The following is a 14,962-nucleotide window of genomic DNA, read 5'->3' as shown; positions in this document are numbered from 1 at the left end:
TCCTGACATTAAAATAGCCAGACAACTTTAATTAGTCGGATATTGAATGTTGAATCATCTTGTCAGTGAGCGTCGGAGCTATCACTCTGGGCACATCCCAACTTCAAAGGAAGACATCACCACAGGCTTCCATCTGAACATCGGGATTGACGGCTATCGCAATCGTCCCTCAAGCGAGTCGTGTACCATAGTTATCTTGTTCAAGTGCCATCTTGTTCATCTGCCAACGAATTGACCACATATTCAAGGAAAGGTAGTATCACAAAGTCACAATATCAGCCAGAAGCCTAGGAAATCTGCAATTTCCAAAGTCCAGACACTGATATTGAGATTCGAGGCGGCGAGATCGGCCGTCCCAAACTGCCCATTTCACCTTCCACGTCTACATTCTCAACGGTCTGAATCTGGTTGTGGCTGGCGGCGATGTAGATCTCATTCGTCCACATTCTGCAGATCGGTCTAGGCTGATTCATGCCTTGGAGCGCCAGTTGACTTGAGACAAACAAAATGACTAGGCCACTGGGGTTGAGTAAATCCTTGCTAACGTCAAGTCTCTTGCCGGACATCTTTAGACTATCCTGTAAGCACGAAGCTTGAAGCCACGCGGTGAGATAAGTTGATCATCCCAACCTCATGGCTCATGCAGACACCAAGGTAAGCGAGTTGTGCCAAGTAACCCGTATGCAATATGCAACATATATCTGAAGAGTTCAAGGTTCATCCACCGGTTTCAAATTCCACCTTGGTCTTCGGGTATCTTTACTATCCTGGTCTTCTGGGATAAGTCGTCGATGCCCTCATCATCAACTGCCACAGCCACGGGGAATGATTCCCTTTGGATGCAGGGATCTCTTCTGAAGAAAGTGTAGTCAAGAGTGAGGCCCCATGTAATCACGCAATAGCCCTCAAAGTGGGCTCTTCTAGCTTGCTTCCATCGTTCTTCCATCATACCCACAAGTACACTTTTGCCATCCCGAAGATCACAGATAGAGACACATGATTCCCCTTTTCAGAAGGGATAGCGTCGAATGTGTGCTCTCTCTGTGTTTTTACCCCTCAGCCTGAAACCATCATAGCCCCCATTCAGTCCTGAACACTGAACAGTAGTCTAAGAAGCATAAGGAAGACGGCGATCAAACGTATCACAAATCCCACCTTTGCTTTCGCAAGCCATTAGATACCTACCGAACCTATAGTCTATTTCTCGGTGTGGCTGAAATCTATATCCCACCTCTGATGACTGATAGTGGGTATTCCCTCCAACTGTCAAGGCGTCGTTGTATCCCCTTTTCTTACTCCTGCGAGAAGTTAGAACGAAGCTATGCTCGGCAAAGTGAGCTCTAGGTTTTCGACACTCAAGTTTGGATGTTCTCTCGCACTTTTCTCGGTAACTGCATAGTCGTTAGAATTGAGGAGCACTTGGGACTCAGTGTATCTAGGTCGGCAGACCGACCTGCCCTTGACGCCTGAGGCACAAGCCAGGGGTTGACTTCTGCTCAAAGGTGAAAACTACCCATCAACACAGAGAGTGCGAGATATCTTTGATCAACATATTGCCGCCGTTCATCCCTATCAACCAATATCCTGCTGATTGATCATTGTGGAATTCATTTTATGACCAATATTCTCAGAAGAATCAAATATCACCAATAAAAGAATTTTCAGTTTAGAGAACCTGGTAAACTGCATTGGTGAGATATGCTCTAGTGATGGAAATGACTATCCAAAAAATTAAGAATGTTCTTGAAGCTTAGACACATTGGTTCGGAAACTGCCTGTCCGTCAGAGGACTGGGAAAGACCCCGTTGGCAAGCAAGTCCTGCATATCCCATCCGGGTGCCCCCTCGGTCTTCCAAGTCCAGAACAGCCAGCCATTCTTTCCTTCGTAGGCATCGAGCTGGGCCTCGATGAATCGTCGAGTATCATTTCTTTCCTGATCGGAAAGGTCTGTCACCGAGCCTTGAGACTTGCCTCCACAATCGCCATACTTCGGGTTGTTGGCGTACTCTCCTTCGTAGCGCGTGGGAACACCCTTGCCGTTCAGGTACATCGTGCAGTCAGTGACAGCGCCTGTCCATTCACCAACAACAACTGGCTTATCCGACCCCTTGATTTGACCGCCAAAGTCGCATGCAGACTTCACGTGGCCGTTGATATCCAGGCTGATCAGAGTATTATCGAACATTTGATAGTGGTGGGTATCCATGACGACACCCTCACCCGTCTTGAATCCGTTCCAGGATACCGTCGACAGAAAGCCATCGCTCAGGAAAACGGCAGTGTCTGGATTGATTTGGCGCACAGCATCCACAACTTGGTTGTAGTAATCTTTCAACCCAGCCTCGCTGACTCCGCCTGGGATGTTGGGCTCGTTAAGAGCTTCAATGGCCGCAACCACGTCGCTTTCTGGCAAGTAACGCTCAGCCAGAGCTTGAAAGGCGTCCACGGTTTGCGCAACGGTATCGCCCTGCGGCCAGGTAATTGGTCCCTTGCGTCCGCTGTTATCAAAGCCATTTTGGGATCCCGGTGCTGTTTCCGATGCTAGGTCAGCTTCGCATGAGAGTAGGAACTCTTCGCCACTTACCACTATGAAGATCAATCAAAACCTTCAGGCCAGCATCCCTTGCCCAGGAGATTGCATTGTCGAGAAATTCCAGCTGACCATTCACATATGGCTCGTCGGGAAGAGAACTCACGGCCCAGTACCCGATGGGGATACGGACGTGATTCATACCCGCTTGAGCAATCTGATTGAAGTCATCCTGAGTGATGAAAGTCGACCAATGTTGAGATAGAACAGCCTTGGCTTGATCCTGTCCCAGAGTAGCGGTCAACGTCCACTCGTCAACAGCAGCATCTCCAGCGTTGTCAAAGATCGAAGGCGTGATCCATGGCTCAAGTACCAGCCAGCCACCAATGTTGACACCGCGGACGATGCCGTCGTAGTCGAATGTGGGAGCTCGCGACACAATGCGCCTAGAGTACAGTCAGTAAATCTCTGTCAAGCGTTTGTGACGAAGACTCACAATTTGGAAGGTGCAGCTCCGGCCAGGCCGGTCCCGAGGAATAGCGCCACGAGCGCCTTCTGCGAGAATTTGAAGATCATTTTCTTGAAACGACAATTGCTTCACTGTAATGAAATGGGGAGGCTGGGAAAGAGAATGACTGTTGACGAAAAGATGTGCTCAAGGAATGGAAATCCCCTGCTTTAAGTATACCTTTGCTGAAAGCACTGGTTGTCTGTCGGCCGCATGCAGATCGGAGCCACAGCTTCAAATGAAACCGATCTTTCTGACAAGAAGCGTGCAGTTCGAGTAACGCCAAGGCTCAGTATGCTGGCCGCAAATTGCACGAATCTGGTGTTGCTTGTGTGCCTGATGGTGGGCGTTGAATGCGGAATCAGTCGAGCCGAAAACGGAATGTTCACAACAAAAGAGCGACAGAATAACAATAATGGTAAGTAATAGAGTTATAACTGGAGAAGATACAAAGGCTTTGTCCCTGTCTTGGATCGTCGAGGTTCTGGACTTGCCACGTACGAGCCAGTAGCATTGGTAGGTAGAAGCTATGAGCGAAGCTCTTCCGGATTAGGCCTCAGACGATGCTCAGAAAGTGGGATGAAGCATTCTCAAACAAAAAGAGCGTGTGAGTTGTGTGGAGAGAGGATGATCTCGATGAAGTAGTGGAGCTCAGCGGAGTGATTCTTATGTTTGTTGTGAATCAGTGGCCAGTCTGGGGTTCATGAACGTGGGGAAGGAGCATCCTTGAAGCAAGATCAATGCAGGAAATATCCTGCGCTTCAATAACATCTACACTTGTCATATTCATGAACAACTCATCGATGCGCGAGGGGTCCAGCATTAGCTGGAGCAATTGAAAAATCAACTAGCTGGATTTCGGAGCCTCGAGGAAAGAGGGCTCCCGTCATATTGGCGATGATGTTGCCAAAAGCTTTCGAGGCCTTCACAGTGTCTGATGTACACGATCGTGTGATTTAGCTCATGAATTGCTGCATCCGGAGACGGACGTCCCAAAAACCTCAGATAAGTTGTTTGACATAGTCATCTAAGGACAAGATTGATAGTCGTCAAGAATGTTGTTGGACGGATGCAGATAAGCACGTGGTGGACAGTGTATGTATTGAGATTACCATCAAACAAGCTTGCTGGCACCCAAATTAGGGACCTGCAGTAATAATGCCACGTACTGAACTATACACAGGGCTACCTTAGTCACACAAGGTGCAAAATCTCCGCCATATGCAATTAGGATACATGAAGTATCACTAGGTATTAAACAATCCTTTTTAAAATTCCACCCAAGTCAGGTGGTTTGGACCTATGCTTCGGCCACCGAAATGAGCAAACGGAGACTAATGTATAACTTCGTTCTTCTCTTCCCTTTCCTAATTTGGGCTTTGGCTGTACTCCGTACGGGAGAGCTTAATCGAATCTGACCTGAGACAATCAGCGACCCTGACTTCCTCTACATGTACGCCATCAGCCTCAGGAACTAACAACATGCACATGAGGGAATCAACTTTGAGTCGTTGCAGGGACGACGAGGTGATCAAGCTGGCGACTTCAGGCTTCACCGAGTTTGACTTTTTTTTTTTTTTTTCCTGTTGGGAAGCTGCAGTGATTCTTGATCGGTATTGCAGATGAATCATCGACGCGGGATTTTTTAGTGCTCTCTTGATGGGAATCTAGATTGTTTATCATGTTTGAGTCCGTTGTGCTCGCCAGAAATGAGGAGTCGTCTCTTGTGGATTTCCTTTATCACTTATGTCTCCTTGCCTCTCCTCAGATCAATCCTTGATTTGAAATAGACTCTTGGTAGCGTCGCATCAATTATGCATTGGTCGTATTCATCTATAGGGGTATTCTGAATTATGTGACAAGAATGTTCGAAGAAATAGGCTAAAACAGTCCCAAAGCCCCAAATGCAGCCACCACTTCACGATCTACATTGAGAAGCCACTCTTCCTGGAACCGCTGCTCGCCACCGCACCCCACGATGAGGGAATGCAAACGCTGGCGCACAAAGTCCCGAATGTTGATTTTATGAATCACATCCGAGCTTTCCCAATGCCGTCGGCGTTCGCTCTCTGGCGGCTCATGCTCATCGTACTTGTCATTTGGCGCGTTGTTCCAGTAGATGAGATAATCGCCGCTGCGGGGGTCGTTGGGATCACCCTCGGCACCTTCCGCAAGTTCCGTGACGATATCCGTCCAAATGTTCATGTATGATTGCAGGTGGTTGAGGATGTACGTGGGTGGCTGGGTATCTGGGCCGTTCAAGGCGAGAAGCTGCGTCAGAGCGAGCGCGTGTAATTTCTTCTGGGTCACGCTGCCAATGTTGTCGTAATGCAGGAACCATTCCGTGAGAAGCCAGGAGAGAACCTGTTCTTCGGGGGTCTGCGTGGCGGCGGAGACGGCGGTGACAAGGATCTTAGGATATGCCAGGGCTAAGCGAGCGAGGACGGAAAAGTAATCCGTCTCCACCACGCCGTAGACCGATGTTGGTTTGCGGCGTGGACCGGTCGTCTGACTAGCTTCGTGGGCGGAATGGAGACCTTCCAGGAGAGATTGCAGGAATGAGCTGTCAATGAGGGAGCGCGTGATGACGTTGTATGTGTTTTCACTCCCTCCGTCAACGGCTTCAGCGCCGCGGATCATGAGCTCAACGAGGCGAGGGACAACGCCAAGGCGTTGCCGGGTGGTGGATTGTAGGAGGGTTTCGAATGAGACGAGAAGGGGCAGTCGGATTCGGTCACTAAGAACTTCCTGGGGGGCGAGATAAATATAGGACTCTGCGATTTGGAGGGCCTGTGGCACACTGTCCGTAGCGGCTTCGAAAATAGGATATAACGCAGGGATGAGCGCGAGAAGCTCGGGAGACGCGGGTGCAGGTGTTTGAGTGAGAATCGCAGACCAGAGCTCTAGAGCCTCATCAAGGAGATATACCAGGGTCTCCTATCTTTGGGTTAGTTGCTTGAGGTCAAGGACCAAAAACGAGGACGTCTTACAGAGCCTGGTTCTACCGAACTGCTGATCAAGGGTAAGACGAGAGAGTGATACTTGATGGAGTCCTGCTTCAAAGAATGTATAAGGGACGAGATTAAAGTTAGAATGGCCTGCTTCATGAGATGCTCCTCGCCGGACTGCTCCCACAATGGAGGCAGTAAAGCTAGTATCTGGTCCGAGAATGGCGCGATCTGAACTAGAGTTAGCAAACTCACTGAGCACAGTTGGTGAAGGAGTGCATACATGATGCTCCATTTTCACCACCACGACACGAACGCTCTCCAAAAGTCCCATCTTAGTTTCAGGGAGTTCAACTTCCTGAATGAGAGACATCAGATCCTGAAGAATAGACTGGGCATAGGGCATGAACCCGGCAGGGGAGAATTCGAATGGATCCAACACGTTCTTGAGCTGTCTACCAGCCGTGATGCGGACAACCAAGTCATTCAGGGGATCCTGTTTGCTTAGAAGGTGCTGAAAGATCTGGTAGATGGCATTCCTGTTGAGCTCATCCGGTTTTACTGGTACCCATTGCCCAAGGACGATGGCAATTCGTCTCCTGAGGACATTGTAACCCTGTTCCTGGATTTGAACTTCTGGGACAAGCGTTGTCTCCAGAAAACTGTTGAAATCTAATTGCTGCTCTAAGCTTGCGGAAGCCAGTCCGATGGCGGAGTATAAAGAGTCTTTGAGCAGTACGTCACGCTTTTCGGGACCTGGAGGGGAAACGGTCAACAGTGGTGTATAAAATACCACCCTCGGCGACTTGAACTTACTTGCAAACGAAAAGAAGACATTCAACAGTCGCGGAATCAGTAAGTCTTTGAAGTGGATGACCAGGTCGAGAAACAGCTTCTCAGAGCACGACCGAATGGAGAATTCCCAAGCCTCAGCAATATCCTCCTCCTTTCTTTCCCACTCCTCCGGCTCAGCCTCCCATTCCTGAAAGTCGGCTTTGCGAAACCGGAAAAATTGAGTAACCAAAAGCTCCATGACACTGACAACGAATTCATGGGTGAAAAGCTCCGACTTTATTTGTTCAATAGACCGTTGTTTCTCCTCTTTGTCTTGCGGGGTCTGATACTTGAACGTCTGAGCGGGATTGAATGCCATTTTGGAACAAGCTCTGATCAAGAGAAGGGCTCTGAGCCCCACCTTTTCCATGAGTGTCTTGCCGCCCGATTCACCATCCTCTCCCAGCTGGCTGTAGTTTTCTCCGAGTTTGACAACAAGGGTCCAGTAAGATTGAACAAGGGGGATGCTGTCCGGCAGCAAGGCGAATGATGCGGGCCGCTCCTTTGCCATCTCGACATGGAGTTTTGACAACTTGAGCAGATGTTTCTCTATCGACCTCTGGACTTGCTCTAATAAAGGCACGGGGCCATTGACAATAGCAAAGAACCGACTGAAATGGGTGTGGGTCAGGAGCCAGAAGTTCTGAGCCTCTTTATCACGATTGGGGTGCTCGAATCCCGCAATGATCAGACGCCGAAGAACCTTGAGGCAGACAAGACTTTGCTCTGCCTCGTCCAGTAATGCCGCTTCATCGACGCCGCCCTGGTCCAAAATTACGGTCCATTTGTTCACCTTCTCCACGTAAATATTGACCAAAAGGTGGAAGATCTCTGGTGCCACTGACTGAAGGTTTGCACGCGTTCTCTGGAGTCGAGCTGTTGACAATTCCTTGATTATTTGCAGTAGTATTGTGAGGGTCCGCGGTAATTGCAACGGGTTGGCGCCGGGCTGGGTTGAAGAGCGAAGGTAGGCAATGATTGATGAGATTCCATCTGGCCTGACAGATATCAGAAATATGAACCTCCTCGAAGGAAAATAGACGGCACTGACCAGTCTTGGGGGAATTCATAGCGCATGATCTTGGCAATCATGAAAGCATTGTGAAGGGCGAGCAGAGGTGCGGGTTCGATTACCCCAGCTTGTACGGCCCTCACTTTTATCTGCTCTTTCTCTTCTTTTTTGATGGCACTTCGAGAAAGTCAGCTATCGGCTTGACATATCCGTATCCATGACCTAGACCTACTTTGTCGCAGTCTTCCGCCAATATTTATCAATGCCATTCTTCAACTGGATGATGGATAGGTAGCGAACTTCGATGGGCAACGATTGATCTAGGAATGCATCCTGAAAGAAAGAATTTAGTCAATATCCAAGACGGAAAGTATCCAAAATGAAAGCGCAGGAATCGAGCCAGGAAGATACCGACGTACCTGAAGTAGAGTGAAGTAACTTTCATGCTTTTCCCAGTGTTGCAGCTGCTTGGTACCGGTTTGCACCTGCTGCTGCGTTGAGCTGGCTGCGAGTGCAAGCGCATGGAGCAAATTCTGAGGATTCAGCGGATTGGACTCGCCAGGCAGTTCAGCTACCTGGGCCATAATTGGTGACGGTGGAGTAAGGCAGCTGTTGACTTCGATCGTAGCAGATGCCAACCAATTCTCAGCCAGGATGGGGACTTCAAGAAACCTAGTTTGCCATATGTTCAGGGCCGGTCAAGTACTTCGATTTACCGCTTCGGAAATGAGATACAGAAAGGTGTGATGATGAAAAAGCAAACAACTGAAAGAAAGCTAAAAAAAACTCGAACGGTCCAACCACGAAGCTGTCTTTGTACAATGTTTCTACTTTCTACTTACTCCTCTACAAGTCCCCGCAACTCTAAAGCTGGACCACGGAGTATCATTCCTCCGCTCCAAACAGCCCTAGGTTTTGACCCTCTGCGCTAGACCGTATTGGAAAGCTGAATTAGGGCTGAGCTGTCCAGATGAACTATGAAGTCATCCCCGACTGAACTACAACACTTCTGTTGTCGCATGGCCAGTTTCCAACTCGGAACTGCACAAGTGTCTTGCTCGAAAGAAGTGGGCCCGACTACCACTCACTGAAGTGATTGACATACGATGAGGACAATAACCACTTGAAGAAAGCTGAGCGCTCGTCTCGGCAGCGGGTTCTGTGACATCGACATGATGTAGTATGATGTATGATGCAATGCAGCCCAAGGTCCCTGATGCTGGACGATATCAGCTCCCAGGCCTTCTTGAAATATCTATTTTATGCTGGGACTGACCATTCTTGTCACTAACAACGTCGACAGCACACGCCTACTCTATCCACATTCCTGCTCTACAACTCTCGTATACTCTACTACAGATATTAGCCAAAATGTCCGATTACGACAAGGTCAAACTCGCCCACGAGGCAGGAAAAGATTTGAACAGCTACCAGGCCAAGCAGGGTCTTGGTTCTAAGAGCGATTCCAGTATGTCATCTAGCTTTGCAAGTCCATACCGACTTGGCCATGAGGCTGATCTCTATGAAGCTGTCGAGTCTGGTGTGAACGAAATGGTCGACAAGAAGTTCGGGGAAACCGGCATCAAGACCGGCAGAGAAGCTGGCGCTTCCAGCAGCGATCGTAAACCAATTCCCGAAGATGAGGGCGGCAGCCGAGATGACCGTGGCAGGTGAGACAAGGACTCCGCTAAAGGAAGTTCCGTTACTTGTTCAATGACTGACCTGCATTCCGCGGCAGAATTTCGAAGGCCGGCCACTTCCAAGGGCCTGGTGGCCCGGAAGATAAGGTGAGGATAGACTCGGAACGTCGTCCTGGTGACGATGATACTCTGAACCTCCAAGATATGAAGCGCGAAGGACTTGTTCGGAAGATAAGGTGAAGATGGACTCGGAACCTCAAGATATGAAGAGCGAAGGGCTTGTTCGGTAGATTCATCCAATCCTAATGATGTATATGTACAATTATTTATGGGACAAACATTAAGATATTGTGAAGGTCGAACAACGTACCGAATGGACACAAAACGGGAATCTGAGCTGCTGATCTACAATTCATATGTATTGAGGCGCCTCACTTAAAATTACGTGGTTGAATTGCTCTGTCATTCAGCTGATTAGGCATTCCGGTTATTCTTTGGGGTTTGTAAGGTATTTTGAAAGCTGTTTCTATCAAAACTTAAACCGAACCTTGAACAATATTCTAGGATAAAAAAAGGTCAGAACAGAACTCGTGATTTCTATCTGAAGGCCGAAAGAAAAAGCATCATCTTTTATTACTGAGCATCGTCAATCCATAAGTTTTATAGTTACACATGTACAGATCTTCGTTTTTAGGGTCAGATTCATCTGTCCAGGCCGTTTTCCTGCTTCCATTCTCATTCCAATATTTACCCAGAGCATGACTTCAGTAAAAATCATGTCGTTGGCAATTTAAAGCAGGCTCAGCGCGAGTCCCAAGAGGAGACCAGTGACACCGGCTGTAGGAGCGACAGCGGAAACAGCGGCGTTGGGGCTGGCGGATGAAGAGGAGGAAGAAGAACCCTTCTGTGTGCCGGTGGCATTCTTTTTGGTGGCAGTCACCTTGGTGTTGTAGTCACTCGCAGTGTCATAGGGGAAGGGGCTCGTGTAGTTGTATGTTGGCTTCGTGTTGGCGTAGGTCTCCTTGACGATGTCCAAAATACCATGACCAGCAGAGCAGTTGCCACTGGTCAAGGCGTTCGGCCAGGCAGAGGAGTATTTCGAGTATTCGCCCGCTGACATGGGACCAGGGTAGGTTTCGTTGAGGCGGAGATTAGTTGTATCGACGTCGTAGTTGACATATCCCGTCTTGTTTGCCACGATCTCAAGGATGTTCGCGCCGCAATCCCATCTTCCCAAAGAAGGAAGGCCCCAGTTCGCGGACACGGAAGCAATGACTGAGTAGTGGGTATAGAAAGTATCATCCTGAGTACCCTTCAGCTTATCAGGGATAGCTCCACCAAGCAGAACACTGAAGATCTTGTTGCTCTTAGCATAAGTGTCATCCTCATCGAAGGTAAGCAGGATCAAGGTGTCATTCATGAAGTACGAGTTGTTGAGCAAGGGCGCAATCCAGCTACGCTCCCATTTGGCTCCAAATGTAATGTTGGTGTCATGGGCGTCGTTGGTCATGTTTGGTGTGATAAAAGCCCATTGAGGAAGCTTCTTGTTGGCCAGATCATCCTCAAAGCTGGTGAAGTTCTTGATCTGGCGCAGACGAGTGCTGTTCTTGGTGACAGAGTCATACAAGACCAATGGGTTATGCTTGCGCACATAGTCATTGGCATGGGTCTGCTGGTTGGAATAGTTGAAACCCTGGAATCCAGGGTAAGGCATGTGCTCCTGATACTCTCCCCAAGCAATGTTCTTGGTATCCAGGAGATCAGCGACAGTAGAAACGTTCGCAGGAATCTGGTTGAAGTTGTCATTGTCCATGCCGAATGTGTCGCCTCCGGCAGCAGCGCAATAGTTTGGCTCTGAAGGATGCGTGACTGCATAGAAATTGGTGCTGTTGGTGGACTTAGTCCCAAGTCAAGAGGGAATGGCCGATGTGAGTACTTACAGCAGGATTCCTTGCGAGGCCAGCCATTTCATGTTCGCGTCTGCCGCAGCATCCTCGTAGTCCTTCTGAGATCAGCTCCGAACATGGGTTTTCTGACTAGTGAGAGCTGATCACATACAATATTTTCAAGCCACACTTGAAAGAAGCGATTGAATGCAACACCCTCAACGTTCGAAACAGGGGAGTAAGGCTGGATGGAGGCTGCAGCAGATTCTATCGCAGAAAGAGAAGGTTCTTTCTCAGTAGCAGTCTGACCATAGGCCAGAGAGGCAGTGGCAAGTAAAGTTGCGACGGAAGACTTCATCTTGAAAATCTGTTTCCTACGCACGAGGAGAAGAACAACGAGGCAATGATCAACAGTGAGAAGATTTCGGAGACAGAGATGATCTGACAGCTTTATATATGTGGGCACGGCAATCAAAAAAAATAATTACCACACGCGGTCAGCACGTTCGGAATTTGTTGCGTCAAAAACCACGAGATATCCTGGCCCGAGATGACAAGCTAATGAGAAACAAGGAGTAGAAGGTGCCAGCGATTGTAACCACGCGGCCAGCGGAGCTCGTCTGATTCGACGCGGAAAAAGCAAGGATGCAATGACGATGGCTACCTAGTATTCACTGATCATAATTGATAACAATGGAGCAACCATATCTCTGTTGGCACTTCGGAAGCGATCCTTTCGACATGGTCGATACTCCAAAGCCACCGATCAAACTAATACATAGTCAAGACATCACAAGTGGATCTGTAACGCGGGGCCGAAAATGAATGAGTACTTCTCATTGGTCAACAAATGACTGGGGTTAAGGCTTAGCGTGACTTAGCCTGGCCTGACCATGTTCGAATGGAGACTCATCTTGAGGTAGAAGCCAGCACGTGCTTGAATTGTTATACCTCAGAGGATAAAGCAACGAACAGCCAGGTACCTTGGAGAGCAAAATAGCAGGGTTTGGAGTCCAATGAACTAAGACAGGCTTTCATATGGCGCTATGGGGCCACTGTTACATCTCGGCAAGAATAATCCGAGATCCGAGACCGAGAGTATCTATATTGCTGCCCCCAATTTGCGGTTTTGACTGCTCGTAGGAGGCTAGGTGCAGCTAATAATAATAATGAAGGCAACAGAAGCAATTGCCTCGGAAGTATTCCATACTACAAGCAAGCTTTTTTGGAAGTTTCATCGAAATGCATCTTTATCATACCTTGTATCAAGGCGCCTACATAGTGAATGTGCTACTCTGTACGAGGATCTATGGTACATGGTTTTTATGCTTCTGTGTCAAGTCAAATGCTTCGTAGGTAGGAGTGAGATAATCTCGCAATATATTCATTTGAAAGAAACATAAAAGTATCGAATCAAATGGAGCGAAAACTCTCAACATTCAAAAGCAAGAACCATTACATGGCTTCAGGTGATAAAGAACATACTTCCAGAACAATAAATGTTGACTTCATGGCAAAATGTCCTTCCTCACTGTTGTATGGTGAATTGAGGACTGATGGTAAAGTCACGTGCCTTATTTCAACCTCGGCAGGTTCCAATGTCCGTCTGGGGAACCGACCAACGCCTTGATTACCGCATTAACCTACACTCTTCCCTTCCTGCTCCTTCCTAATAGCATAGCACGCGCACGATGGTAGTACGATGAGCTCGACAAATTTTGCCGCTGCTCAGGAACGAGTCTTAGAACGTCGTCGCTTGCGTGAGGCCGAAGCTCGCAACCGACTGGCGGAACAGCAGCGGGCATCACCGCTGAATCATCCAGCGCTCAGCCGACTACCGTACCCGTTGAACAGAATCCCACAATCCGGCCTCACGTTATGGAACTCTATCAAGGGGCGAGAAGGAAGCAGACCTGCCTTCCGTGTTGGGCAAGTTGATGCCGAGCTCCTCGATGAAGAATTGCTGGGGCTGCTTAAGGGACAGGTTGGGGATGCTTTGAAGTACTTCGGGGTATAGCCTCATATCGTCGCAATTGCCCAATCACCAATTTCAAAATCGCTAATCATATTGATGTTTTGCTAGCCTCAATCACGGGAAGACTGGTCTCACGAAATCCAATTCGTCCTGCGTGCAATTTTGTTCAAACTCTCCATATGGGATCACAATGCCTCGTACGGTGCTGCCCTGCAGGGATTGCGATACGTCGACAGTCGCAGCAAAGGGCCCGTTCATTCTACTCCTACAAAATGGCAAAAGATCTTATATGGCTTCCTCACGGTTGGTGGTCGCTACGCCTGGGAGAAATGGGAGTCTTGGTTGATCAGCCAAGAAGGCGGTTACGAAGAGGTATGATCTCGAACATATTTGGGAAATTATCTAGTTTTGTGCTGACTGAACGAGCCATCGCGGGAGGTTCGAATGCTAGCTCGGCTCACGGATTTAGTCTCTACAACGCACTCAATCGCAGCCTTTGTTTCATTCCTCGTCTTCCTGGTGAACGGCCGATACCGGACATTAGTCGACCGAATCCTTCGCATACGCCTTACCCCTCCATCAGCTCAGTCTGCTCGCGAGGTGTCTTTTGAATACCTCAATCGGCAACTCGTATGGCACGCCTTCACTGAGTTCCTTCTCTTCCTATTGCCCCTTGTTGGAATCAGTCGCTGGCGGCGGTGGCTATCTAGAGCATGGCGGAAGACGATATCCGCCATCAAATCAAAGGGTGACGATGAAGATGAGGTAGAAAAGCGGGGAGAATTGACGTTCCTCCCAGAGCGAACGTGTGCTATATGTTACAAAGACCAAAATCCTGCTTCCACTTCGGAAAACGAAATCATTGCAATGTCGGCCGGGGGTATCGTCGGGTCTGCACAGACAGACATCACAAATCCCTACGAGGCGATCCCTTGCAGCTGCATATACTGCTTTGTTTGCCTTGTGCAGAAGGTGGAAGGAGAGGAAGGAGAAGGCTGGGTCTGTCTGCGTTGCGGCGAGATCGTCAAAAAGTGCAAACCATGGAATGGCGACGTCCTTGAAGAAGTTCGACCTCCGTCAACCTCCGGAAAAATTGTGGGGTTTGCTATGGATGAAGATGCAGATACACAGGACTTCGTATCTGGCCAGGTACCAAAAACTCTTGCCGAGGAGTTAGGCTCCTCGCAAGAAGTCGGTCAGGACGAGGCATTGGACCACTCTGGCCAGTGGTCCAAAATAGACAAGGAATCGGTGGATGACGCGGAGGTCAAATCGGACGAGGAAGTCAAGGAATCCGCGTGAGACATGGCATATATTTTGTCTACTTTTTATGTGAGCTTTCTGGTAGCTCACAAACTGTATATAAGCTGCCACTGCTGGCTGGCAGGCAGCGTGCATAATCTTCTCTTTTTTTTTGTGCGCTAGTCTAGTGGTGAGTCGGATACAGGGCCTGTCCCTCATTGACAGATACCCAGAAATACATCATTTGCCCAAGCCTAGTACAAAGGTTTGTCTGTACTGTCCTATATCCCCATACGCAATTCGTTTTGCATGGCGAGACGGGCAGCTCAAGTTTTGAGCATGCTATTGCTACTTTACACTATGATCAACCTGCCGGACCAGCTTATA

At 48.6% G+C, this 14,962-nt stretch overlaps 5 protein-coding genes across 5 annotated transcripts; 2 read left to right on the top strand and 3 right to left on the bottom strand.

The window, feature by feature from the left end:
- Positions 1-1,750: 1,750 nt before the first annotated feature.
- exg1 (glucan 1,3-beta-glucosidase) lies at positions 1,751-3,106 on the bottom strand (the record flags this gene model as incomplete). The annotated part of the gene is made up of 3 exons (XM_026762884.1): positions 1,751-2,529; positions 2,585-2,976; positions 3,027-3,106. 3 exons carry the CDS (start codon positions 3,104-3,106, stop codon positions 1,751-1,753), a joined length of 1,251 nt encoding a protein of 416 aa, XP_026618225.1.
- Positions 3,107-4,919: 1,813 nt separating this feature from the next.
- CDV56_109216 (putative importin 11) lies at positions 4,920-8,416 on the bottom strand (the record flags this gene model as incomplete). The annotated part of the gene is made up of 7 exons (XM_026762835.1): positions 4,920-5,975; positions 6,029-6,217; positions 6,270-6,742; positions 6,803-7,818; positions 7,872-8,009; positions 8,065-8,165; positions 8,252-8,416. 7 exons carry the CDS (start codon positions 8,414-8,416, stop codon positions 4,920-4,922), a joined length of 3,138 nt encoding a protein of 1,045 aa, XP_026618224.1.
- A 787-nt stretch (positions 8,417-9,203) lies between these two features.
- CDV56_109201 (uncharacterized protein) lies at positions 9,204-9,712 on the top strand (the record flags this gene model as incomplete). The annotated part of the gene is made up of 3 exons (XM_026762820.1): positions 9,204-9,300; positions 9,361-9,502; positions 9,571-9,712. 3 exons carry the CDS (start codon positions 9,204-9,206, stop codon positions 9,710-9,712), a joined length of 381 nt encoding a protein of 126 aa, XP_026618223.1.
- Positions 9,713-10,262: 550 nt separating this feature from the next.
- Positions 10,263-11,716, bottom strand: CDV56_109180 (acid phosphatase PHOa; the record flags this gene model as incomplete). The annotated part of the gene is made up of 3 exons (XM_026762799.1): positions 10,263-11,358; positions 11,413-11,474; positions 11,531-11,716. 3 exons carry the CDS (start codon positions 11,714-11,716, stop codon positions 10,263-10,265), a joined length of 1,344 nt encoding a protein of 447 aa, XP_026618222.1.
- A 1,344-nt stretch (positions 11,717-13,060) lies between these two features.
- Positions 13,061-14,635, top strand: CDV56_109151 (pex2/pex10/pex12 family protein; the record flags this gene model as incomplete). The annotated part of the gene is made up of 3 exons (XM_026762770.1): positions 13,061-13,369; positions 13,442-13,705; positions 13,760-14,635. The coding sequence occupies 3 exons, from the start codon at positions 13,061-13,063 to the stop codon at positions 14,633-14,635; spliced, it is 1,449 nt and encodes a 482-aa protein (XP_026618221.1).
- Positions 14,636-14,962: the final 327 nt, after the last annotated feature.

The sequence above is a fragment of the Aspergillus thermomutatus genome (genome assembly GCF_002237265.1).
Source record: "Aspergillus thermomutatus strain HMR AF 39 chromosome Unknown NODE_11, whole genome shotgun sequence".
Classification (NCBI taxonomy): Eukaryota; Fungi; Ascomycota; class Eurotiomycetes; order Eurotiales; family Aspergillaceae; genus Aspergillus; species Aspergillus thermomutatus.
This window is presented reverse-complemented; position numbering and strand designations above follow the sequence as displayed.